This window comes from Somniosus microcephalus, unplaced genomic scaffold, assembly GCF_052327205.1.
Source record: "Somniosus microcephalus isolate GS21.2 unplaced genomic scaffold, FLI_Smic_1.0 unresolved_chr9, whole genome shotgun sequence".
In the NCBI taxonomy this organism is placed as follows: Eukaryota; Metazoa; Chordata; class Chondrichthyes; order Squaliformes; family Somniosidae; genus Somniosus; species Somniosus microcephalus.
The window spans coordinates 33,697,234-33,722,796 of NW_028225187.1; the positions used below are offsets into that span (position 1 = coordinate 33,697,234).

General features: G+C 40.5%; 1 protein-coding gene across 1 annotated transcript in view; it reads right to left on the reverse strand.

Moving 5' to 3' along the window:
- Positions 1-727: 727 nt before the first annotated feature.
- Positions 728-25,563, reverse strand: part of LOC147085049 (uncharacterized) — a 54,491-nt gene continuing 29,655 nt past the window's right edge. The window contains exons 3-6 of the mRNA XM_085979409.1: positions 14,674-14,964; positions 7,110-7,415; positions 2,843-2,950; positions 728-804 (exon numbers count right to left, since the gene is read on the reverse strand). Of these exons, the coding sequence (XP_085835535.1) occupies positions 728-804; positions 2,843-2,950; positions 7,110-7,415; positions 14,674-14,964 (782 nt within the window). The remainder of the gene's footprint in view (positions 805-2,842; positions 2,951-7,109; positions 7,416-14,673; positions 14,965-25,563) is intronic.

Sequence of the window (25,563 nt, forward strand, 5' to 3'; positions counted from 1 at the left end):
AATATGACAGGCGGCCGGAAGCTCGGGGTCACCCTTAAGGACTGAATGGAGGTGTTCTGCAAAGCGTTCACCTAATCTGCATTTGGTCTCCCCAATGTAGAGGAGATCACATCGTGAGCAGCGAGTACAGTATACTAGATTGCAAGAAGTACAAATATATCGCAGTTTCACCTGGAAGGGGTGTTTGGGGCCCTAGACACATTTCCAGGCTCTTTGGTTAACAGTTGCTCTACTTTCATTGAGAATATGGCGTATTTATACATACCCAGATGTAATTTGGGCTTGCAGTCTGCTGGACTGTTCCCAACCTGTAAAAGTTTATGTGTCTGTTCCTGTCCTACTTCTGTTTCTTGAGCAATTGATTCCTCCTCTGCGGGAGCATCCGAGAATTTTTTATGTGATCCTCGCAGATTTCAATAGCCAAGTTAATCAGGAGGAATGGCTGGGTCCTCTGGCTCAGCTCATCTCTCCCACCAAGGCGTTTCACACAGATCAATTTCTACTTCACAGAAAGTGTCCTGTTCTTCCTGACTCTCCTACATGTTCTGCTAAAATAAGTGTAAAGTGTTCAGTGCGGATTTGTCACTGTAACCTATATATTAGAGAGGGAATAGCATCAAAACAGACATAGCTGTCCTTTAAAAGAAATATAGTAGCAAATTATCTGCGTTGCAGGCAAGCAATCTCTTCTGCAAAGGTTTTTAAAAAACACCCCTCAAACAGAAATTCAATCCAGGGACATAATGACCATGTTCTTTCTGTTCTGGCAGTCTGGAGACAACGTTTTGTCCAATGTTTCTTTTCCTGTATAAAAAAACAAACATATAATGACATTGGATTGACTTAGTAGAATTGAGGATGATTGATGCAAGTTGTATCCCTGCCTTGTCGAACTCCAGTACCATTGCTGAATGGGACATCTGGGGTCAGGGACACTGCCAGAACACACTCTATCAGGTTCCTGCCCACCTGTCCCTCTGGAGAAGTATAATAAAAAAAATTACGGGTAACACCACATTGGGTGTTGTAATTAAAACAGAGGAGGCCCACAACATATGCAGGAAGTTATTAATAAACCTGCAGATTGGGCGTGTAATTGGCAAGTAACGTTCTATATGTTTATATAGAAGTGTAAGGTGGCACGTTTAGGTAGAACGCATCAGGAGGCTACATACTCTGTTGGAAATAAGTGCCTAAATGGGGTAGAGGAGCCGTGGAATCTGGGGGTACTTTTGTACAAATCACTAAAAGTAGCGAAGCAGGTAAATAAGCCCATAAAAAGCAAATAGACCATTTTGGTTAATTTCTACAAGGATAGAATTGAAAATCAGGGAAGATCTTGAGTATTGTGTGCAGTTCTGGTCGCCTTATCTGAGGAAGGATGTTCTTGCCATGGAGGGAGTGCAGCGAAGATTCACCAGGCTGATACCTGGGATGGCAGGAATGACGTATGAGGAGACATTGGGTCGATTGGGCTTGTACTCGCTGGAGTTTAGAAGAATGCGAGGGGATCTCATTGAAACTTAGAAAATTCTAACAGGACTAGACAGACTAGATGCAGGAAGGATGTTCCCGATTGTCAGGGAGTCCAGAACGAGGGGTCACAGTCTAAGGATAAGGGGTAGGCCATTTAGGACAGAGATGAGGAGGAATTCCTTCACCCAGAGAGTGGTGAACCTGTGGAATTCTCTACCACAGAAGGCAGTAGAGGCCAATTCATTAAATATATTCAAGAAGGAGTTGGATATATTTCTTAAGGCTAAAGGGATCTAGTGATATGGGGAGAAAGCAGGGACCGGGTACTGAATTTGGATGATCAGCCATGATCTCATTGAATGGCGGAGCAGGCTCGAGGTGCCGAATGGCCTACTCCTGCTCCTATCTTCTATGTTTCTATGTTTCTATGTTAACATTGTACTGCACCATGGTTAGAGTACACTTGGAATACTGTGAACGGTTCCAGTCTCCATATTATAAAATGCATATAGAGGTCTGCAGAAGCTGCAAAAAAAGTTTACTAGAATCATACCACAATTGAGAGGTTATACCTATCAGGAATTATTCAACAGGCATTGTCTCTTTTCTCTGGAAAACAAAAGACTGAGGGTTGAGCAGTTTTGCTAATATTGTGTTGAACCTGGGTTAGACCACACTTAGAATACTGTGAACAGTTCTGGTCTCCATATTATAAAAAGGATATAGAGGCACGGAGCAGGTAAAAATGAATTACTAGAATTATATCAGAACAGGAGTGTTTTAACTATCAGGAATGATTGAGCGGGCAGCAGTCTTTTTTTGAGAAGGGAGAACACTAGGGGTTGACCTGATAGAGGGTTTTGACATTATGAAAGGGGTTGATAGGTTAGCTGTAGAGAACATGTTTGCACTTACGGATGAGACCAGAACTATGGGCATGGATATAAGATAGTCACTGATAAATCCAATAAGCAATTCAGGAGAAACATCTTAATCAGGAGAGTGGTAAGAGGTGGAACTCGGAAGCGCAAGTAATGGTTGAGATCAACATCATCGATGCATTTACAGAGATGCTAGATAAACGCATGAGGGAGTAAGGTATAGAAGGATATGCTGATGGGGTTGATGAAGAAGGGTGGGATGAGGTTCGTGTGGAGCATAAACTCCGACATGGACCTGTTGGGCCGACTGACCTGATTCAGTGCTGTAAATACTATGTAATACTGCCGAACTGGATATGTGGTGCCTTCTGCAAGGCTCTGTATTAGGTATAACGATGTAGGCATGCCATTTCCAGAGAATTTTACAGAATAACTCAAAACATTTTAGACAAATCTAAAATTTGCAATTATATTTAATGCCTTACCTTTGGGCGGGTTAACATTCACGAAATGCTCAACAATAAATATCACCATCACAATGACCACGAAGGCACTGAGGCAGAGTCGGACTAAGGGCACCATGAGATATTGTTCTGTGGAAGAAGCAACGAGCATTGATAGTTCATTGTGTGCAAGTCTTAAGTTAGTAATTAACGCTTCCAAATTCAACTGAAATTGAACATGAACGCTTGCTTTACTATTTACACAAAGACATTGTAAACACCCGCTGGCCGTTCCTCTACTGCAACAAGAACAATACAGTAATGACACATTATATTCAGGGTAATAATTGTAGGAGTTTAACATATTTTCCTTCAAAATGCTTAACGTGTTCCTTTAGAACTCATTTGCCAGAGTTCATGAATGGAGGGAATGCATTTACGACGTTCTTAAACATGACCATTGAAGCAACTACTGCTATTATTTGTCTGCAGTGAATCTTGTTGAATTTTACAGCTTGGTCAATGTTAATTCGGTTCGATTCGGTTCTCACTTATTCATACTCTTGTTGTAACATTGCATGCGTATGTCACAGTGAGAGTACTGGGGGCACAAAGGAAGGAATTAATGCTGTTAACTTGTTTTGCGCTGCAGTCGATGTCAGTTAATCCATGAATTAGATTCCCCGTGGCATTGTCAGTATTGCCCGCTCCTGTCAGTAGGAATGCGAGCTCTGTGAGGCAAATGGCAGATATTAAGTGATATAGGTGAATATATAATGCATCAGATTATCCTGATAAACTGATAAATTTTGAAATGCACTGTTCTATTCCGAACGTCTGTTGTGCACTCAACGGATTTTTATTACTTAAGTAGAAAACATCATGTTTTATCATTTTGGGTCATGAGTAACTATGCGTGAAGACCGGCACTCGTTGAATTGCAAACATTTACAGAGAGGTTGAAGAACATCTATCCACCCTAATCCCACACTCCAGCTCTTGGTCCGTAGCACTGTAGTTTACGGCACTTCAAGTGTATTTCCAAGTAATTTTTAAATGTGATGAGGGTTCCTGCCTCTACCAGCCATTCAGGCAATGGGTTTCAGACCCACACCTCCCTCTGGGTGAAAGAAGTTATCCTCAACTCTCCTCTTATCCTGCTACCAATTAGTTTAATTCCATGTCCCCTGGTTATTGAACACTGACATGGATTTTTAGAAATCACAATTAGTTGAAGCATAGCTTCATGGGTAAGAATATGTAGTCAAGGCATTTCTGCCGGGCAACAACAGTCAGAACTAAAGAGGCTTTGCATATGGCTCAGAAGTGAAGCATTGGCACCCTTCAGGAATTTAGTGGTTAACAATGCAGCTTGCACACGAGACAACAGCGGAGACAGTTCAGAGATGCTGACCGCAAGGTCTTGATGCTTTTGCAAGATTAGATAAAACAGGTACAGAAGCGACAACCACAAGAAATGGAACCTAGAGTTAAGTAAAACCACACGGGGCACAGTCAAACAGAAATGCAGACATGTGGTTTTACGAAGGGTCAGGAAATAAAACATCAGGTGGTCAAGTGACAATAAATATTATGTGACGCGAAATGGGGAGTCAGCCAATTAACAAATGTGCATGCGGGCTTTAGAGCCTGCCACGGTTTTTGTATGCTTAAATACCGGAGACCAAAGACAATCGTAGAGTCAGCCAGGAACGAGCTGTGGGAACTCTAAGCTGTACTCCCTGATGAGCCTATAGGTACCTCCGCGGATTGTTTGTTTTGTACTGTTGAATAATTTTGTGTTTTCTATGTTTCCAATAAAATGCTTGGATATTTTACCATTTGCTGACTAGTGTGCGGATTTAATTAATTTTATTTTGCCACAACAAACACTCTGCTAAGGGTATAGGTCCTTCCTATCCACTCTAGCTAGGCTCCTCAAAATGTTATACACCTCAATTAAGTCGACCCTGAGCCTCCTCTGTTCCAAAGAAAACAACACCAGCCTATCCAATCGTGCTGATCACTTTGACGAAAAGTCCTATTGTCTCCTTCCTAAACTCGCTGTCAGGTTTAGTACCGTTATGATCATGTGAAACGCCTTGTGACGTTATACAGCTTTAAAGGCGCTATATATTGGACAGGTGCTACAGATAGACCTCTTGCTTTGTCTCGTGTAACCTTCGAGTTTTTGCAGCAAGGATGAAGGCAATGGAAGGCGTCCTTGTTTGGGGATGAAAGGGAACATTCCTCGACATCTGAAAATCAAGCTGCTACAGGAAGGACTGAAAACCTTGGCAACAGCAGAAACTAGGAGAGTCCTCACACGGTTCCTGAGATGCCTTGGTCACTGAATGTGAAGTGAGAAGAATCATTTGGGACCGGGCAGACTAAACATTAAAAGGGAACTTTGAGAGTTGTGGCAACTGGGGTGAGTTTGCTGCGATATGGAAACGATAATGTTTGAAATCTCTTGGCAATGGCCTCGGATCTTAGTTAGATGCACCGACTACAATTAGCCACAATTCAGTTGTTGTTTTGTGACGAAGTTCAGTTTGATCATGCATTGTCATGGAGTCCAGATAAAGTATCATCACACACAGACCCGCAAACAGGAGTGTGTGGGTACCAGTAGACGAGGCTCTGAGTCCATGTAGAATACTTAGATCAAAGTGTGCACAATTCGTCTTTAATTGTGCCGACCCGACTGGTGAGCAAATAGTTGAATCACATTTGCACAACCCTGTTCGCAAATCCATTCATCAGCTTTTCATTCATCCACCGATATAATGTAACCTTGACTGATTACTTCCTGAACCATTATCCTTGATAGGGAATTCCATATCTTCCACATCTCGTGCTATAAAGAGTTTTTTCTTGCTCTCTTACATTTAATATTGTAATTCTGTCCCCTTCATTATTAATCCTAACTATTGGGAATAGTTTGGTTTTATCGGTCTTCTCCCATTCTTTTATAATTGAAACCTTTTGCATCATATCGCCCCGTAATGTTCATTGTTTCAATTAAGGAAGCCTGAGTATTTCAAGGATTTTTTTATTTTTATTTTATTTCATCATAACCGGCAGTATCTGAGTGAATCTGAATTGTACCATAGAAGCTTAGAAGATAGAAGCAGAAGTAGGCCATTCGACCCCTCGAGCCTGCTCCGCCATTCAATAAGATCATGGCTGATCATCCAAACTCAGTACCCTGTCCCTGCCTTCTCGCCATATCCCTTGATCCTTTTAGCCTTAAGAAATATATCCAACTCCTTCTTGAATATATTTAATGGATTGGCCTCTACTGCCTTCTGTGGTAGAGAATTCCACAGGTTCACCACTCTCTGGGTGAAGAAATTCCTCCTCATCTCTGTCGTAAATGGCTTACCTCTTATCCTTAGACTGTGACCCCTGGTTCTGGACTCCCCTGCCATTAGGAACATCCTTCCTGCATCTAGTCTGTCTAGTCCTGTTAGAATTGTATAAGTTTCAATGAGATCCCCTCTCATTCTTCTAAATTCCAGCGAGTATAAGCCCAATCGATCCAATCTCTCCTCATACGTCATTCCTGCCACCCCAGGTATCAGCCTGGTGAATCTTCGCTGCACTCCCTCCATGGCAAGAACATCCTTCCTCAGTTAAAGCGACCAAAACTGCACAAAGTACTCAAGACGTGGTCTCACCAAGGCCCTGTACAACTGCAGCAAGATATCTGAAGTATGAATGTATTTCAATTTCTGATCAATCCACTTGAAAATATTCTTGGGCACTGATTGGCTGTTAAAGTTTAGGATCAGCATTCGAAGTCAATCAGGCCTTGCAGTAAATGGAGTAGCGCCTAAGTATACCTCTATATTTTGCACATATTATTGATCTTGGGCACAGCTCGTTTGCTGCAGACAAATGGAAGATCTTCAGTTCACCCTATTAGGCAGCATTGAAGGTACACAGCCAGACAGTCCCTGGTATGTGGGCTCTCTTCAGATAGTGATGGACCAACGCAAAGTGGGTTGAAGATGAATTCGGGAGTTACCTGGAAATTCTACACAAGTAAATAAAGAGAGTTAACTAACCCATCCACTGTTTATTTCGTGACCATTATTTGAGGATAACAGGTTTAGATTCTGCGTGCTATACAGCAGATTAAGATTAAGATAATATATCAAAAACAGATCCCTAGTTAAATATAGCATGGAAATAAGTACATCTCAGTTCGATTTTAAACGGATTTGGTCACCTATGTTAACTATATATGATCCAACGAGACAGACATTGAGATACAATTGTTTTGAAATGTGTTGATACCTACCTTTCACCGTAATCGGGACATCTTTACTGAAAGGCGAATTCCTCGAACGTCCTGCAACCTCTGTTTGATATCGACAACTGTAATTTCCCACAGAGCCTTTGCTTTGGGTATTTATGTGGAAGGTCACAGTCAGCTCATTGCCAGTCACAGTACGAGCCTGTACAGGATTTCCTTTCTGATCTTTGTACAAGAGAAACATACCCCCTCTGGATCGAATGTCACCTTTGCAGGAAATGGCAAGATTTTCCCCGTTTGAAACTGCACCGGAATCTGGGTCCATGTAGAAAGTCGGCTCGGGGAGTTCATCTGTATCAAAAATACCGCATGAAATTGTGTGTCAAAAGTCTACTCAATAACATATGAGGACTATTTTGTAAACGTGGAACAAAATCTGTCACCCTGCTTCCAATTCATACATCGCTTTTTGTTATTAATTACAAGTAAAGGACAGATGGAAAAGAGGATGAACCAGAATGTGCTGCTTATTTATTTTATGCAACATATTTTGTTCAGTCTTTTTTTGTTGTTGCTTGCGATAATGAAAATTGGGTAGCCACTTATTGCACATCCCCCTTCAATCTGCACAACCTGACCTTCCTTTGGCTCAAGTCTTTAATTGGGCCTCCCATTCCCATATATTCAGATATAGAAACATAGAAACATAGAAGATAGGAGCAGGAGTAGGCCATTCGGCCCTTTGAGCCTGCTCCGTCTTTCAATGAGACCATGGCTGATCATCCAAATTCAGTACCCTGTCCCTGCCTTCGCTCCATAACCCTTGATCCCTTTAGGCCCAAGAAATATATCCAACTCTTTCTTGAATACATTTAATGAATTGGCCTCCACCGCCCTCTGTGGCAGAGAATTCCACAAGTTCACCACTCTCTGGGTGAAGAAATTCCTCCTCATTTCAGTCCTAAATGGCTTACCCCTTATCCTTAGACTAAATGGCTTACCCCTTATCCTTAGGCTATGACCCCTGGTTCTGGACTCCCTGACCATCAGAAACATCCTTTCTGCATCTAGTCTGTCCAGACCTGACAGAATTTTATAGCTTTCGATGAGATCCCCTCTCAATCTTCTAAACTCCAGTGAGTATAAGCCCAATTGACACAATCTCTCCTCGTACTTCATTCCTGCCATCCCAGGTATCAGCCTGGTGAATCTTCGCTGCACTCCCTCCATGGCAAAAAGATCCTTTCATTTATCTGATTCTGTTGGCTTGTGGAATTCGGTTAAGTCGGCTTCTGAAAGTTTTTCATGCTTAGCTCATTCAGTACAAATCAAAGAAATGTGGTTGGTATCATTGGAGGGCGAACAAGAGAGAGAGAGTGAGAGCAAGATAGAGACAGATTTCACTTAGCAACAGCCAGTGTTCAAGATTGAAGTATGGTCTTGAAATATATTATTGCCATAATATAAACATCCCATCATACATCATTGCAAACTACACAATGAGATTTTGATATACGAGAATGGTAAACTTGTGTGCATAAAAAACATCTGATGGACAGGGCATTGTCTAGAAACCACTGAATGTTGATGAATGAGAAATGCACATTTGTGTAGGTATGAATTGGGTGAAGGACTGTGCATTGACCGGAACTACAGAACGTTGATGTAAGCAAAATGTCAACTTGTGTGGGTATGAATCGGCTGAAGGAAAATGCATTGACCGGAGGTTACCAAATAAGGCCAGGCCACTTCTAGTTTGATAAAATTGAAAAGTGCATAAGAAAAGGAAGCATTGGTGTTAAATTTTGAGAAAATGAGAGAAACCTATTTGAGTGCATGCCTATACTTGGAACTGCCAACAAAACTCTGCCTGTGTTGTACTGGGAGGAATGTATACTCCGTGCTTAGATTGCTTTTTATGTTGAAGTAGAAAAAATAAAGTGATATAATATCATAACACTGAAGTACTTACTATTCGACTGAAACAACAGAAGACTGTTTAAAAACAACAGATTCCTGTAACCTTTTGATATTTCAGGCTCTCTATTATTTTCCCTGGTACTCACAGTGCAAACACTCTCTGTAATCAGGGCATTGATATTAGCCATCCAATAACCTATAGGTCTCCACCTTTTCCTAATCGATACTGCCTAATAACAAAAAGCATTAAATTGCGTTCGGTGCTGGTATTCGTTTTATGGAAAGCATAGTTAAATTTTAATAGTTTGTAAAGGACCAACATGCACAATGGTGCTCGCGGTATCCAGTAGAGCGCATGACTTTACACAGCAGCCTCTCAAAATATGATTCCAATTTCCTCCCAGGTAAAAACAGCATTAAGCTTAAAACAGACATGTGGTCAACTTGGGACAACTCATTGTCATGTACAAAAAGTATTGCAATTACTGTACTACAAGCAAAGCTTCTAGCACAGCGGTAAAGACTACCAGATTATAAGCTGGGTTACCAATTAAAAATGTGGGATCTGCGTATTTATGTTGGGGCAGTGTAATGATCAATAACATGTCATTCTATAGTGGACACTAGGTGGAGCCGTAGAGCTGTGTAGAGCTGTATATACATAAGACTACACTACCCAGCTGTATGTATATTAAGACTACATTACCCATGAGGCACTAGGCTACCCACAAGGCAGCAGTCAAGTTGGATGCCTCTACAGATACTGTACCTAGTCCACATGTGCTCAATAAAAGTGCCTAGCAAAAGCTAGCTGTGTTCATAATAAGAATTTCTATTTATTAATGAACATAAGATGTTACCAGGACTTCCCACCTTCACAGTTGAGACAGACCACAGCCCATTGGTTGCCATCATAAAAAAGAACCTGAATGAGATGTCTCCAAGGATTCAACAACTCATGATGAAGCTGCAAAGATATGACTTTGAACTGATCTACACATCAGGCAAATACATAGTGTTAGCAGATGCACTATCCCAAGCACCCACAATGAGTCATGTGAGCTCTACTGAGGAAGACGTGGATGTTCATGTGAGTATGGTCACTGCTGCGCTGCCCGTGTCAGACACAAAATCAAAGCAAATAGCAGAAGAAACAGTAAAAGATACAGTATTACAAACAGTAATAGAGAACATTCATCATGGTTGGCCAAAAGGTTCCTGTCCAAAATATTTTCACATAAGGTCAGAATTGAGTGTCGCAAGTGGACTATTACTAAAACAGAACAGAATAGTCATTCCACAGGCTTTACGTCAAGACATGCTCCAAAGGATTCATGAGGGACACCTCGGAATTGAAAAATGCAAAAGGAGGGCAAGAGACACTGTTTATTGGCCTGACATAAATAAGGACATTGAGAACATGATAGGCAAATGTGAGACATGTCAGAAACACCAAAACAAACAAGCAAAGGAACTAATGATAGTAGCTAACATACCAACAACACCATGGCAAAAGGTTGGTGTGGAACTTTTTCATTTAAATGGTAAAGACTATCTAATAGTGATTGAATACTATTCTAACTATCCTGAGATGGCGCTGCTCTCAAGCACCACAGCAAGCAGTGTCATAATGCATGTGAAATCCATCTTCGCCAGACATGGAATTCCCAGGACTGCCGTTCGCGACAATAGTCCGTGCTTCAACTGTAAGGAGTGGCAACAGTTTGCAGCACATTATGACTTTCAGCGCATCACAACCAGTCCTTTGTATGCTCAGTCAAATGGTAAGGCAGAGAAAGGTGTTCAAGTTCTCAAGCTGCTATTGAAGAAAGCGACAGAAAGCAAGTCTGATCCATATCTTGCCCTGCTGAGCTACCGAGCCTCACCTTTAGACTGTGGTTCTTCACCTGCTGAACTACTAATGGGTCGCAAGTTGCGCACCATGCTACCCTGCTGTGGAAAAGAACAGCAAAGTGAGGAACTGAGGCAGAGACTTCAACTGTAAAGCTAAAACAGAAATCATACTATGACAAGTCATCCAAAACTCTAAAACCATTGACAAGGGATGATGTTGTCAGGATTGAGGATCCAGATGCATGCAACAGGAAAGCTACATTTCTTGAGGAAGTAGGACCAAGGTCATACACTGTTAGAACTGAGGAAGGACAGATTCTCAGGAGGAACCGCTGTTCCCTCCTAAAAAATACAAGAGACTATTGAAGACCAGATTGATGACAATGCCGCAACTGCATCTTGTCATTCACCACCAGAACAATCTCATGAAGACACATCAGACTTACCCGTGTTGAGAAGATCCACACGTGAAGTAAAAAAAGACTGATAGACTTAATCTTTGAGTACAATGTAAAGCTTTGAAAATGTTTATGTTTATAGAGCACTAACAAAAGTGTTAGACATTATCTTTGTTGTTTTCTTGAAAGTTGATTGATATTGATTTTGTTAAACATCAAAGAAAGGGGGATGTAATGATCAATAACATGTCATTCTATAGTGGACACTAGGTGGAGCCATAGAGCTGTGTAGAGCTGTATATATATAAGACTACACTACCCAGCTGTATGTATATTAAGACTACATTACCCATGAGACAGTAGGCTACCCACAAGGCAGCAGTCAAGATGGATGCCTCTACAGATACTGTACCTAGTCCACATGTGCTCAATAAAAGTGTTTAGCAAAAGCTAGCTGTGTTCATAATAGGAATGTATATTTATTAATGAACATAAGAGGCAGATGTAGCTCAAGATGTAGCACGGTGGCATAGTGGTTAGCACTGTTGCCTCACAGCGCCAGGGACCCGGGTTCGAATCCGGCCTCGGGCGACTGTCTGTGTGGAGTTTGCACATTCTCCCCGTGTTTGCGTGGGTTTCCTCCGGGTGCTCCGGTTTCCTCCCACAGTCCAAAGATGTGCAGGTTAGGTTGATTGGCTATGATAAATTGACCCTTAGTGTTAGGGGGATTAAATACGTGGGGTTACAGGATAGGGTGGGATATGTGTTGGTGTAGGGGTTACTGGGATCGGGTGGGATATGTGTCGGTGCAGGCTCGATGGGCCGAAATGGCCTCTATCTGCACTGTGGGGTTTCTGTGATTTCTGTGATTCTGTGAAGTTAACCGAATAGTATAAGGAAGATTTACCAGGCTGATACCTGGGATGGCAGGAATGACGTATCAGGAGAGATGGGGTCAATTGGGCTTGTACTCGCTGGAGTTTAGAAGAATGAGAGGGGATCTCATTGAAACTTATAAAATTCTGACAGGACTGGACAGACTAGATGCAGGAAGGATGTTCCCGATGGTCGGGGAGTCCAGAACCAGTGGTCACAGTCTAAGGATACGGGGTAGGCCATTTAGCACAGAAATGAGGAGGAATTTCTTCACCCAGAGAGTGGTGAACCTGTGGAATTCTCTATCACAGAAGGCAGTAGAGGCAAATTCATTAAATATATTCAAGAAGGAGTTGGATATATTTCTTAAGGCTAAAGGGATCAAGGTATATGGAGAAAAGGCAGGGACCGGGTACTGAAATTGGATGATCAGCCATGATCTCCTTGAATGGCGGAGCAGGATCGAGGGGCCAAATGGCCTACTCCTGCTCCTATTTTCTATGTTTCTATGTTTCTGTGGATCATTTTTGATCAATAGTTAGATAAGCATCTCATGTGAAGTCGTGAGCCAACAGCTATGCCAGCATCTGAGAGAGCCAAAAGGGGCCATTCCGGGCCCAGGAACCAGGTCTTATTAGTTGCATATTATCATGCATATCCTCTTGTCATAGTGAAAGCGGAGGTAGTTGAAGTACTGGACGGGCTCAAAATTGATAAGGAGGCGGCACTAGAATGTACTTAAAGTAGATAATTCACCAGAACCAAATGGGATCTATCCGTCGATGCTGAGGGAAGCAAAGGTGGACATTTCCGAGGTATTGGCCTTAATTTTCCAATCCTCCTTAGCTACGGGGGCGGTGGCAGAGGATTGGAGAATTTAAAATTCATAATTAAGTGCATGATAATAACCAGCAACTACAGGCCTGTCAATTTAACCTTGGTGGTGGGGAAGTTTTAGATCATCAGGGACAAAATTAACAGTCAGTTGGACAAGTGCGGATTAAGTAAGGCAAGCCAGCATGGATTTGCTGAAGGTAAATCGTGCTTAATTAAATTGATTGAGATTTTGATGAGGTACCAGTGTGGGTAGATTAGGGTAATGCAGTTGATGTGGTATACATGGACTTCCAAAAGGAGTTTGTTAAAGTGCCACATAATGGGCTTGTCAACCAAGTTGAAGCCCATGGAATATAAGGGGCAGTGGCAGAATGAACACGAAATGGTTAAGTGCCTGGAAACAGAGAGTAGTGGTGAACAGTTGTCTCCGGAATGGAGGGAGGTATACAGTGGTGTTCCCCAGCTTTATGGTGCAAGGTGCACTGCTCCTCTTGAAATATATTAATGACTTGTGTACAGGGCACCCTTTCCAAATTTGCAGATGACACAAAACGTGCAATTATAGTGAACAGTGAGGAGGATACCGATAGACTTCAAGAGGACATAGACAGGCTGTTGGAATGGACGGAAATGTGGCAGATGAAATTTAACGCAGCAAAGTGCGAACTGATACATTCTAGTGTGAACAAAAGGGCACAATTCTAAAGAGTGTGCAGGAACAGAGAGACCTAGGAGTCTATGTGCACACATCGTTGAGGATGGCAGGTCAGGCTGAGAAACTGTTTAAAAAGTCACACGTATCCTGAGCTTTCTAAATAGAGGCATAGTGGAAAAAAGGAAACAAGTTATCATGAACAATTATAAAACACTGGATCGGCCTCAATTCGAGTATTGTGTCCACACCTGGGCCCCACACTTTAGAAATGATGTGAAGGCATCAGAGAGGGTGCAGGATAGAGTTGCAAGAATGATTCCAGGGATGAGAGATTTCAATTACGTGGATACACTGGAGAAGCTGGTGTTGTTCTCCTAAGAGCAGGAACTTTGAGAGATTTGATAGAGGTGTTCAAAATCACGAAACAGAGAAGATAGAGAGAAACTTTTTCCATTGGTGGAATGCTCAAGAACCAGATTTAAGGTGATTGGCAAAAGAACCAGTGGCGACATGAGGAAAAATGTTTTTACTCAGTGAGTGATTATGATCTGGAAAGCACTGACTGAATGGATGCAGGAGGCAGGCTCAATCGTGGCTTTCAAATTGGAATTGGATCAGTACCTGAAGGACAAAAAGCTTGCATGGCTATGGGGAAATTGCAGGGGAGTGGGAATAGATGAAATGCTCTTTCAGAGAGCTGGCACAGGCTCGACGGGCCGAATGACCACTGCCTGAGCAGTAAACATTCAATGGTTCTATTGTGAAATAATATAACCTTGTAGAACAGTTAGATAAAGTGCTGTTATTAATCAATGTAATAAACTTGTTAATAGAAAAAAGTTCACGTGTGAATCATAAGTGGAGTTATTGTCGCCGGACAACCCTTTGTTGTGACGGTAACCATTAAGAAATCCGTTCGCATCATGTAAAGAGTTTGGGTTTGAAAACGTACACCCAAGGTCCAATGTAACTGCAGCCCAAGTGACCCTCTGTTCCACTGGATCGTTTAATTGCTGAGTAACCACAAATTGTTCTAATCCCATTGGGAAAATTGGTTTTGTTCACATACCTCGAATAATTAACTGATTAGTGTTGCTCAGTCTTGAAGATCTCCATTGTCCATTCTCCGAGTGTAGACATACACATGAGTAACTATTTTGATAGCCATGATCTGCGATGAAATCATAAGAGGTATAACATTGTCCTTCAGGAGATTTCAGTTCTCTGAATAAACCTTGCCTTCGGTAATAACGGTTCATTGTGAGGGGACACTGACAGCGACAAGTCATAGTTATTATCTCTCCGTCTAAAATGACTTCATATGGTGGATTCACAGTGAAGATTGGCTTCGATAAATCATCTGAGGAAAGCACAGTCAAAAGAGTTTAAACATCGAAAAGCTTCAATCAATTAACATCAATATCACTGCAGTAACCTAAGTTCAACCTGCCCTTCACCAATGTATGCCCCCGCACTGAAATGGTAAGCGAGCTCTCCGCTTTCTAGATCATTGGAATTAACATGCAATTTTTTAATTACTGTAACAGTAACATGATGTTACAAAGAACATAACAGGAAAGTGCAACTGCAGTCATTCTAGAAACTGGTAAATTAGGTGGAGTTGCGCCTCCCATTAGCGGCCACAGGGGCATACCAGGTTGTTTTCACTGCACCCCGCTCCCCGATGGCCTAGCAGGGCCCCGATACGTGCGGCGCTAGTTCCCTCCCTATTAATCAGGGGAGGAGTTTTGCAATGAGGCAGCGGTATGCTCCAACGTGCGTGGCACGGTTGCACATAGCCCCCCAATCATCAGTTATGGCAGCCCAAGAAGGGTGTGGGGCACTTCTAATCGCTCTCCTCATTCTGCTTGGGGTGCTACTAATGAATTTCCAGCAGAGGGGCGTTAACATTTTCGGGGCGCTAAAATTAGCGACAGTGAAATTGGCATCCCGAAAGGGTCGCCAAACAATTGATCCACCAAATACTGAATATCAGGCACTGCGTATAACGGGCAGCTGATCCGATGCTGCCCGTTTTGCGCCCCGCCCGAGATGAATGTCAAGCCCTATATAATAATAGTGATGGACAGTGTTAATAAATACAATTTTACAAAACGCGTACAAGCTGTGATCGCCTTTCAAATAAGTGCAATTTTTTGGGGGGGAATATCAGAATTTAAGAAATAATTGCGGGATGTTGCACAACAATTCCTCCATTAGATCAGTGCGCCCTGGAGTTAAATGAAATCCCAACTATGAAATGTTAATTTCGGCTAACTGATGGCTATATGAATGAATTGACTATTCATTATCATGTTGCATACTTACATATTATTTTCTGTCCGAACAACACCTGGAAATGAACTGAAAGAGAAAAAAATGAATCAATGAAAAGTTTTTGCCTATCAATAACCGGTTGACCTATCGCATTAACCAACTGCTCCCAGAGCTCGCATGTTATCACTTCCGAAATTGCCATCAGATTTTCTTTCCCAGAATTAGGTGTACCTTTGTAATTCAGTACAGGTAAGGTACAAAATTCAAATTGAATCAAAATTATCAAACAATAACAAGCATAATTATATTACTACATAATTAAACAGATCGTATACACCGAGAAAAACATTTTGAAATGCCACTTTGTGTTTCGTAGTGGGTATAAATGTTAATACATTTTGTTCTAGACTGCTGCAAAAAGAGATAGTTGCCAAGAAAGAAAGAGAAAGTAAGAAATAGAGAATGAGCACAAGAAAGAAACAAACAAAGGAAGAGAGAAAAATAAATTAAAAAGAAATAACTAACGAAAGAGATAGAAACAAAGAAAGAATGAATGAAAGAATGAAAGAAAGAATGAAAGTCAGGTAGATAAAGAGGTTGATGCATAAATCGAGATAGTCATACAGACAGAAAGAAAGAACCAAAGAAAGAAAGAGCAAATAAGAAAGAAAGAAGGAAATAAAGGAGAAAAAAGAAAGAAAGAAGGAGATGGTAAGAAAGAAGGAAAGAAAGAAAAAAGAAAAAAGAAAGAAGAAGGAAAGAATGAAAAGAGACAGAAAGAAAAAAGAAAGAAAGAAACAAGGAAAGAGGGAATGATCGACAGAAAAAAAGAGGGAAAGAAGGAAAGAAAAACTAAGAAGAAGAAAGAAAGAAAGAAAGAAAGAAAAACATTGTCAGGTAGATAAAGAGATTGATGGATACATCGAGGTAATCAAGTAAACAGAAAGAAAGAAAGATAGTCAGGGGATAAAGAGATTGACGGATACATCGAGATAATCACGTAAACAGAAAGAATGAAATAGAGAATGAGCAAAGGAAAAAGATAGAAAGAAAGAAACAGAGAAAGAGTGAAAGAACGACAGAAAGAAAGACGGAAAGAAGGAAAGAAAGAAAAAGAAAGAATCAGAAGGAAGGAAAGAAGGAGGGAGTTAAAGGTCATAAGAAACATAAGAACATAAGAACCAGGAGCAGGAGTCGGCCAATCGGCCCCTCGAGCTGGCTCCGCCATTCAATAAGATCATGGCTGATCCAATCTTGCCCTCAACTCCACTTTCCCGCTCTCTCCCCATACCCCTTGGCTCCCCTGCAGTTCAAATGTCTGTCAATCTCCGCCTTGAATATATTCAATGACTCCGCCTCCACAGGTCTCTGGGGTAGAGAATTCCAAAGATTCACGACCCTCTGAGAGAAGAAATTCCTCCTCATTTCCGTCTAAAATGGGCGACCCCTTATTCTGAAACTATGCCCCCTAGTTCTAGATACCCCCATTAGGGGAAACATCCTCTCAGCATCCAACCTGGCAATCCCACTCAGAATCTTATATGTTTCAATAAGATCACCTCTCATTCTTCTAAACTCCAATGGGTATAGGCCCAACCTGCTCAAACACTTGTCAAGAGAGAATGAAAGAAAGAAAGAGAGAGAGTTAAAGTTTTAGGTGTATAAATGTAATGAGAAGTAGCAGATATTAGAGATAAAGAGCATTTATAATAAATATCCGCCCCCCTTGGGAGTCTAAGTACTTTCCGTCTGCCACATTGCCGATGAAGGACAAGCCTCTGCACTTTGAACAGGGCAAGTCTCCGAACCACATGAGTCCCTGGGATACATGGTCCTCCTTGCATTTCATATTGGAGAGACCCAGGATCGCAATCCTCGGCACCTACAGAGCCAACAGGTTAATGCGTAGATTTTTCCTGATCGGAGACATCCGCACGCACAAAGCCACCGATCGGAAATACAGGGCCAATTTGTCTTTGACGTATGTCTATAGCAGCCTCACATACCTTGTCCTTTCTTCCTTTAATATGCTTTTAGATTGTACGAGAAGATTGTCCAGATCATGAGAAACATCTGTGTGATTTATATTTTAAGCTATTAGAGCACATCATCCAGTTTGTATCCTGTGAATTGCTACTTCATGTATTTAAAATGTCAAAGAAATGTCGAATATGATTAAATATGCACATTGGAGAAAAAACAGCTGTGTGCTGACCCCTGTGTCGGCAGTTCCTCAATTCAAGCAATAAAGATCATCGAGTAGTTAATGTTACCAGACAGTACACCCATGGCCACTGATCCCAAGAGCAACTGGGAGAGTAAGCATGTTCTAATAAGATTCGTGCACGCTGTTCGGATCCTCCAAAATACCGAGATATTTTGTTTTGTTAATTGCCTTTGTTATTGATTTGGAGATTATGGATATGACAGGAACGCTGCTGTAGTAACCGAGATTGTAACACAGACTGAAGTCTCTTATTAGGGCACTGGGATAACATTAGTCAAGTTGTCACAAAAAGGAATGGATAACTTCCCTTATTCTTTATGTTGGATTGTAGTAGGGATATGGGAGGGTAGACTATCCGAAAGTGGAGAGAGCGAAGGAGGCAGAACAACAGGAGGGCACGGTCATGGAGGGATAGCGAGAAAAGTTAAAGGGGAGACATAGTGGGAAAAGAAATGAAAGGCTCGGGTCCAGGCTGCCAGTCAAAGAGCTCACGGGAATAGACACAGGGGAACAACCTGTGGAATAGTGCAAAAGGTGATAGATGCACACATCGATATAGATACAGAGCAATAAATAAACAGAGAGAAAGAGAGAGAAACAGAGAAAGAAAGAGAAAGATAGATTGAAAGACTGAAAGAAAGAAAGATTGAAAGAAAGATTGAAAGAAAGATTGAAAGATAGATTGAAAGAAAGATTGAAAGAAAGAAAGAAAGAAAGATTGAAAGAAAGATTGAAAGAAAGATTGAAAGAAAGAAAGAAAGATTGAAAGAAAGTTTGAAAGAAAGTTTGAAAGAAAGACTGTAAGAAAGAAAGATTGAAAGAAAGACTGAACGAAAGATTGAAAGAAAGATTGAAAGAAAGATTGAAAGAAAGAAAGAAAGATTGAAAGAAAGTTTGAAAGAAAGTTTGAAAGAAAGACTGTAAGAAAGAAAGATTGAAAGAAAGACTGAACGAAAGATTGAAAGAAAGATTGAAAGAAAGATTGAAAGAAAGAAAGAAAGATTGAAAGAAAGATTGAAAGAAAGATTGAAAGAAAGACTGAAAGAAAGAAAGATTGAAAGAAAGACTGAACGAAAGATTGAAAGATTGAACGATTGAATGAAAGATTGCAAGATTGAAAAAAAGAAAGATTGAAAGAAAGATTGAAAGATTGAAAGGTTGAAAGAAAGATTGAAAGAAAGATTGAAAGAAAGATTGAAAGAAAGAAAGATTGAAAGAAAGATTGAAAGATTGAAAGATTGAAAGAAAGAAAGATTGAAAGAAAGAAAGATTGAAAGAAAAATTGAAAGAAAGACTGAAAGAAAGATTGAAAGAAAGATTGAAAGAAAAAAAGAAAGAAAGATTGAAAGAAAGATTGAATGAAAGTTTGAAAGAAAGATTGAAAAATTGAAAGAAAGATTGAAAGATTGAAAGAAAGATTGAAAGAAAGATTGAAAGATAGAAAGAAAGATAGAAAGAAAGATAGAAAGAAAGATTGAAAGAAAGATTGAAAGATAGAAATAAAGATTGAAAGAAAGATTGAATGAAAGATTGAAAGAAAGATTGAAAGAAAGAAAGATTGAAAGAAAGATTGAAAGAAAGAAAGACTGAAAGATAGAAAGATTGAAAGAAAGATTGAAAGAAAGAAAGATTGAAAGAAAGATTGAAAGAAATAAATATTGAAAGAAAGTAAGATTGAAAGTAAGATTGAAAGAAAGATTGAAAGAAAGATTGAAAGAAAGATTGAAAGAAAGAAAGATTGACAGAAAGAAAGATTGACAGAAAGAAAGATTGAAAGAAAGTAAGATTGAAAGAAAGATTGAAAGAAAGAAAGATTGGTTGAAAGAAAGAAAGATTAAAAGAAAGAAAGATTGAAAGAAAGTTTGAAAGAAAGATTGAAAGAAAGAAAGATTGAAAGATTGATTGAAAGAAAGTTTGAAAGAAAGATTGAAAGAAAGAAAGATTGAAAGAAAGTTTGAAAGAAAGATTGAAAGAAAGAAAGATTGAAAGAATGTTTGAAAGAAAGATTGAAAGAAAGATTGAAAGAAAGTTTGAAAGAAAGATTGAAAGAAAGAAAGATTGAAAGAATGATTGAAAGAAAGATTGAAAGAAAGAAAGATTGAAAGAAAGATTGAAAGAAAGATTGAAAGGAAGAAAGATTGAAAGAAAAATTGAAAGAAAGCAAGAAAGATTGAATGAGAAAGAAGGAATGGTAGAAAGAAATGAAGCAAGAAAAAAGAAAGAGTGAGAATGAACGAAAGAAAGATGGAAAGATTGAAAGAAAGTAAGAAAGAATGATCGGAGAGATAGAAAAAAGGAATGGTAGAAAGAAAGTAAATAAGAAAGAAAGAGAGAGAAAAAATGAAAGAGAGAAGGAAAGAAAGAGCTAAAGAAGGAAAGAGAGAGTGAAATAAATAAAGAAAGAAGGAAAGAAAGAAAAAAGAGAGTGTAAGAAAGAAAAAACAACGAGATAGTGAGGCAGATAGATAAAACAAATCACAGTGAATCCTGGAATCCTGAAATACAAACAGGAAATTCAGGAAACACTCAGCAGGTCAGGCAGTATCTGTGGAGAGTGAAACAGTGTTAACGATTCAGGTCGATAAATGTAATGAGAATTAGAAGATATTAGAGATGAGGTGCTTTTAAAATAAGTGCAGGGACTGGGAACCGCTCCCAGAAACCTCTTTCCCACACTTCCACCATCGCCCCTTCCCTCCCAGAAACAATTTCCGACCACCAACCGCACGCCTGGGAGTCTACCTATTGTCTTCCACCTCATTACCGAACCAGGTAAAGCTTCTCCACTTTGTTAGAATTTCCACGATTCCCTTACCTGCTGCTGTTCTACTGTAACATTTAAAAATCCTTCGCACCCAATATGTGTTTCTAGACTTGCAACATTAGCACTCCCATTTGCCTTACACCATCATCCATTATGTCACTGAATCACTCACGTCCTCCAACCTATCACAGACTGCCTCATTTTATTAATTTCCCATCGAATTTATCCTGGCACTTTACATTCTTAAAAGCTGCTCATCTCTAACAACTTCCAGTTCTGATGAAAGTTCTTTGAACTGAAACAATAACTCTATTCTCTCTCCACAGTTGATTCCTGACCTTTTGAATGTGTCCAGCACTTACCGTTTGAAGTAAGTTAGATAGACAATGTGTCTTTGAAATAGTTATATAGAAGCCACACATACCCTGCCCTTACTTCCTTTAATCCGATTTCAAAACTGTCCGAGAAGAGTGTCCAGATCTTGAGAAACATCTGTGTGATTCATTGTTTAAGCTACCAGAGCACATCATCCAGTTTGTAACCTGTGAATTGCTCACCCACCTTTTAACAATGACAAATACAGGTCGAGTTTGACCGACTATGCTCATTAGAAAAAACAGCAGCGAGCAATGCCCTGTGTAGACTGTTCCTCAATTCAAACAGTTTGCGTAACTCTTTTTTCAACTTTTCATTGAAATAAAAATCTTCGAGGAGTTAAAATTACCAGACACTAGAATCATACTCACCGATCCCAAGAAGAACTGAGGGAGTATACATCTTCTAATTAGATTCGTGCACAATTTTCGGATCCTCCAAAGTATCGAGATAGTTTTCTTTCTTCATTTCCTTAGTCATTGGTTTGGACATAACGGATATGATGTGGCTGTTTCTGTAGTAACCGAGATTGCAACACAGATATCACGTTAATCAAGTTGGTACTAAAGGAACGAATAATCTTCTTCTTCTTCATAGGCAGTCCCTCGGAACCGAGGATGACTTTCTTCCACATTAAAACTGAGTTCGCAGGTGACTGATGAGTCCAATGCAGGACCTACAGTGTCTGTCACAGGTGGGGCAGACAGTGGTTGAAGGGGCGGGTGGGTAGGGTACTTGGGTTGACGTGCGCTCCTTGCACTTGCTCCCGCCGAAGGGACTCAGGGTGTTCGGCGCCGTGCCGGATGCTTCTCCTCCACTTTGTGCGGTCTTGGGCCAGGGATTCCCAGGTGTCAGTAGGGATGTTGCTCTGTTTCAAGTAGGCTTTGAAGGTGTCCTTGAAGCGTTTCCTCTGCCCACCTGGGGCTCTCTTGCCGTGCCGGAGCTCCGAGTAGAGCGCATGTTTTGAAAGTCTCCTATCGGGCATGCGGACAATTTGACCCATCCATCGGAGCTGATCGAGCGTGGTCAAAGCTTTGATGCTGGGGATGTTGGCCTGAGCGAGAATACTGATGTTGGTGCGCCTATCCTGCCAAAAGATTTGCCGGATCTTGCGGAGGCACAGTTGATGGTACCTCTCCAGTGCATTGAGGTGCCTGATGTACATGGTCCATGTATCTGAGGCGTGCAGCAGGACGGGTATCAATGCTGCTCTGTAGACCATGAGCTTAGTGTTCGGTTTGAGGTCCTGGTCTTCAAACACTCTCTTCCTGACCTTCAGCACATACAATTACTACACACTCATTCTGAACATGAATTTGCCATGTTACACCAGTGTGTGTGTGTGTGTGTGTGTGTGTGTGTGTGTGTGTGTGTATAATATATTGATTTACCAGGAGAGATTACACAAATTAGGCTTGTATGTCCTAAAATTTAGAAGGTGATGGGGTGATCTGTTCAATGTTTTCAAGATAGCAAGGGGAACAGATAGGATAGATAGAGATAAACGATTGCTGCTGTTTAGGGATTCTTGGACTAGGTGGCATAGTCTTAAAATTAGAGCCAGACCTATCAGTAGTGAAAATATGAAATTCCAAAATTTTACACACAAATGCTGGTCGAAGATTGAAACTCTCTCTCGCAAACGGCAATTGTTGCTAGATCAATTGTTAATTTTAAATCGGAGATTGATAGCTTTCCGTTAACCAAAGGAATTAAGGGATATGTGCCAAAGGCGGGTTTGTGGAAATAAATCACAGATAAACCATGATCTCAATGAATGGCAGAACAGGCTCGAGGGCCGGAATGGCCTCCTCCTTTTCCTATATAAGCCTGTAGCACATATTAAACAATGTAATGAAACAATCACCTACAATGACAGTGCGTTTTAGGCAATCACAAGTAACTTACCGGCGCCTCTCTGAAGATCTTTCAATATTAAACATCTTGTTTCAATGATAAAGGACTGAAAACCCTAATTTAAAAAAATAGTGACTGTTTTTGGATCGCAGAGAGAAGCTCAGAAGGATTAATTTCTAATCCAGATTATGTTAATTGTATGTTGACGTTATCTTAATATACTTGCATATATATGTACATATTATTACATTTAATTGCTAAACACACAACAATCCTGCTTAATTTTCAGTACAACAATAAGATTACTCACTACATTATTCAAAGTGCAGATTTGTTTAAATATTAGCTTCACCTACTGTAGCCTATCTGCAGCCATTTCAATATTTAGGAGGAAGAAATGTTTAATACACATGGATAGTGAACAAATCACTTCACACGTATTTCATCTCTGATAAATTACCCTGTATTATTCCAAAGACATGCAGCAAACAATTTGTTTAATCAGAAGTGTTCTGTGTACTATTCAGAGACATATTACAAATTATTGTGTATCTATACAAATAAAAGGATACTTCTGTCTGTCATTCCGTCTGTCTGTCTGTCTTCAATAAACTCGAAAGTTATAGAGCGTACCTACACGTGTGTTACATCGAAAGAAAGCTTACGATTCCAGAACCGTCATAAGTGTATTTACTTTTCGGTCGCAAAAAAATTGTTCGCGCGTTATGCAAAAAACCTTCAAAATTAAACTCATTATCTGCTAATAGCTTTGATTGACTGATGTCAAGGTCGACCAATCCTGTGCCGGCACGGTTGACCAATCCTACAGTTCAGTCACCTGATGGTTGGCCAATCGCTGCGTCTGTGGGCGGGATTAATGCTTTTCAACTCAGGCATCGGGCAGCCATTGCTTCACTAATTCCAGCTCAAAGTCTGCTAATCCAGCTTCGAAAAAGTTAGTATCTCTTTTAAAAATTACATAACATTTACCAAAAACGTTTTATAAGTACTTTCACTTTCATCTTTGAAGCTATTAAAAGGTAGAAATGTTGCCCGGCAGCAGATTCACAGAGGGACACAGAGACAGGCCCGAAAGCCTGGGACTCGATTTAAAATGTTGCCCGGCAGCAGATTCATACAGGGACAGACAGACAGGCCCCAAAGCCTGGGACTCGATTTAAACCGCCCGGCCCAAAACAGCCCTGGCAAAGCCGGGCTCCCCAGCTAGTATATAATAAAATGGCACACAATGTGGCCATCGCGCCTGTGCAGTCTCTTTGAAAGAACTATTCAGTTGACCCACTCCCCTGTTCTTTCACCAAAGCCCTGTCAATGTTTCCTTTCAACTATAAAATCACTTACCTTAAATTAACTGTGAAATCTGTTTCTATTTCCTTTCAAGCCATGAATTCCATGTAATAATTAATAGGGTACTAAAAAAAATTCCGCAACTCCCCTCTTTCTTTGCCAATTATCATAAATGTGCATCCTCTGGTCACTGATCTCTAGCCAGTGAGAACCGTTTGTCCTGATTCAACCTATCAAAACCCTTTATAATTATGATCACTTTAGGTTCTTCTCAGATACATGATGCAGATTGTGGTATCTCTCTCTCTATCACTCTCTCTCACTATATATATATTGAAGTGGATTTTTTGAAATCACAATTAGTAGAAGCATAGCTTCATGGGTAAGAATAAGTAGTCAAGGCATTTCTGCCTGGCAACAACAGCCAGAAAAAAAGAGGCTTTGCATATGGCTCAGAAGTGAAGCATTGGCATCCTTCAGGAATTAAGGGGTTAAAAATGCAGCTTGCACACGAGACAACAGCGGAGACAGTTCAGACATGTTAACCGCAAGGTCTTGATGCTTTTGCAGGATTAGATAAAACAGGTACAGAAGCACCAACCACAAATAATGGAACCTAGAGTAAAGTAAAATCACACGGGGCACAGTGACATAGAAATGTAGACATGCAATTTTACTAGAGGTCACAAAGATACAATAATAGGTGAGGTCATAAAGATCATGTGACAATAAATATAGGCAAAAGATTATGTGATGCGAGATAGGGAATCAGCCAATTAGCAAATGTGCATCGGGCTTTAAGCCAATTAATGGATTATGCACGAACCTGCCACGGTTATTGTACGCTTAAATACCGGAGACCAAAGACAATCGGGGAGTCAGCCTGGAATGATTTGCAGGAACTCTAAGCTGTACTCCCTGATCAGCCCTTAGGTACCTCCGCGGACTGTCCATATTGTACTGTTAAATAATTTTGTGTTTTAAATAAATTGCTTGGCTATTTTACTATTTACAGACTAGTGTGCGGATTTAAATAATTTTATTTCCCCACTATATATATATACTAGCTGGGGGGGCCCGGCGTTGCCAAGGCTTTTTTGTAAAACGGCAGTTTACAGGGCCATGCAGTTTACGGCCGGCCGCTGCCGCTC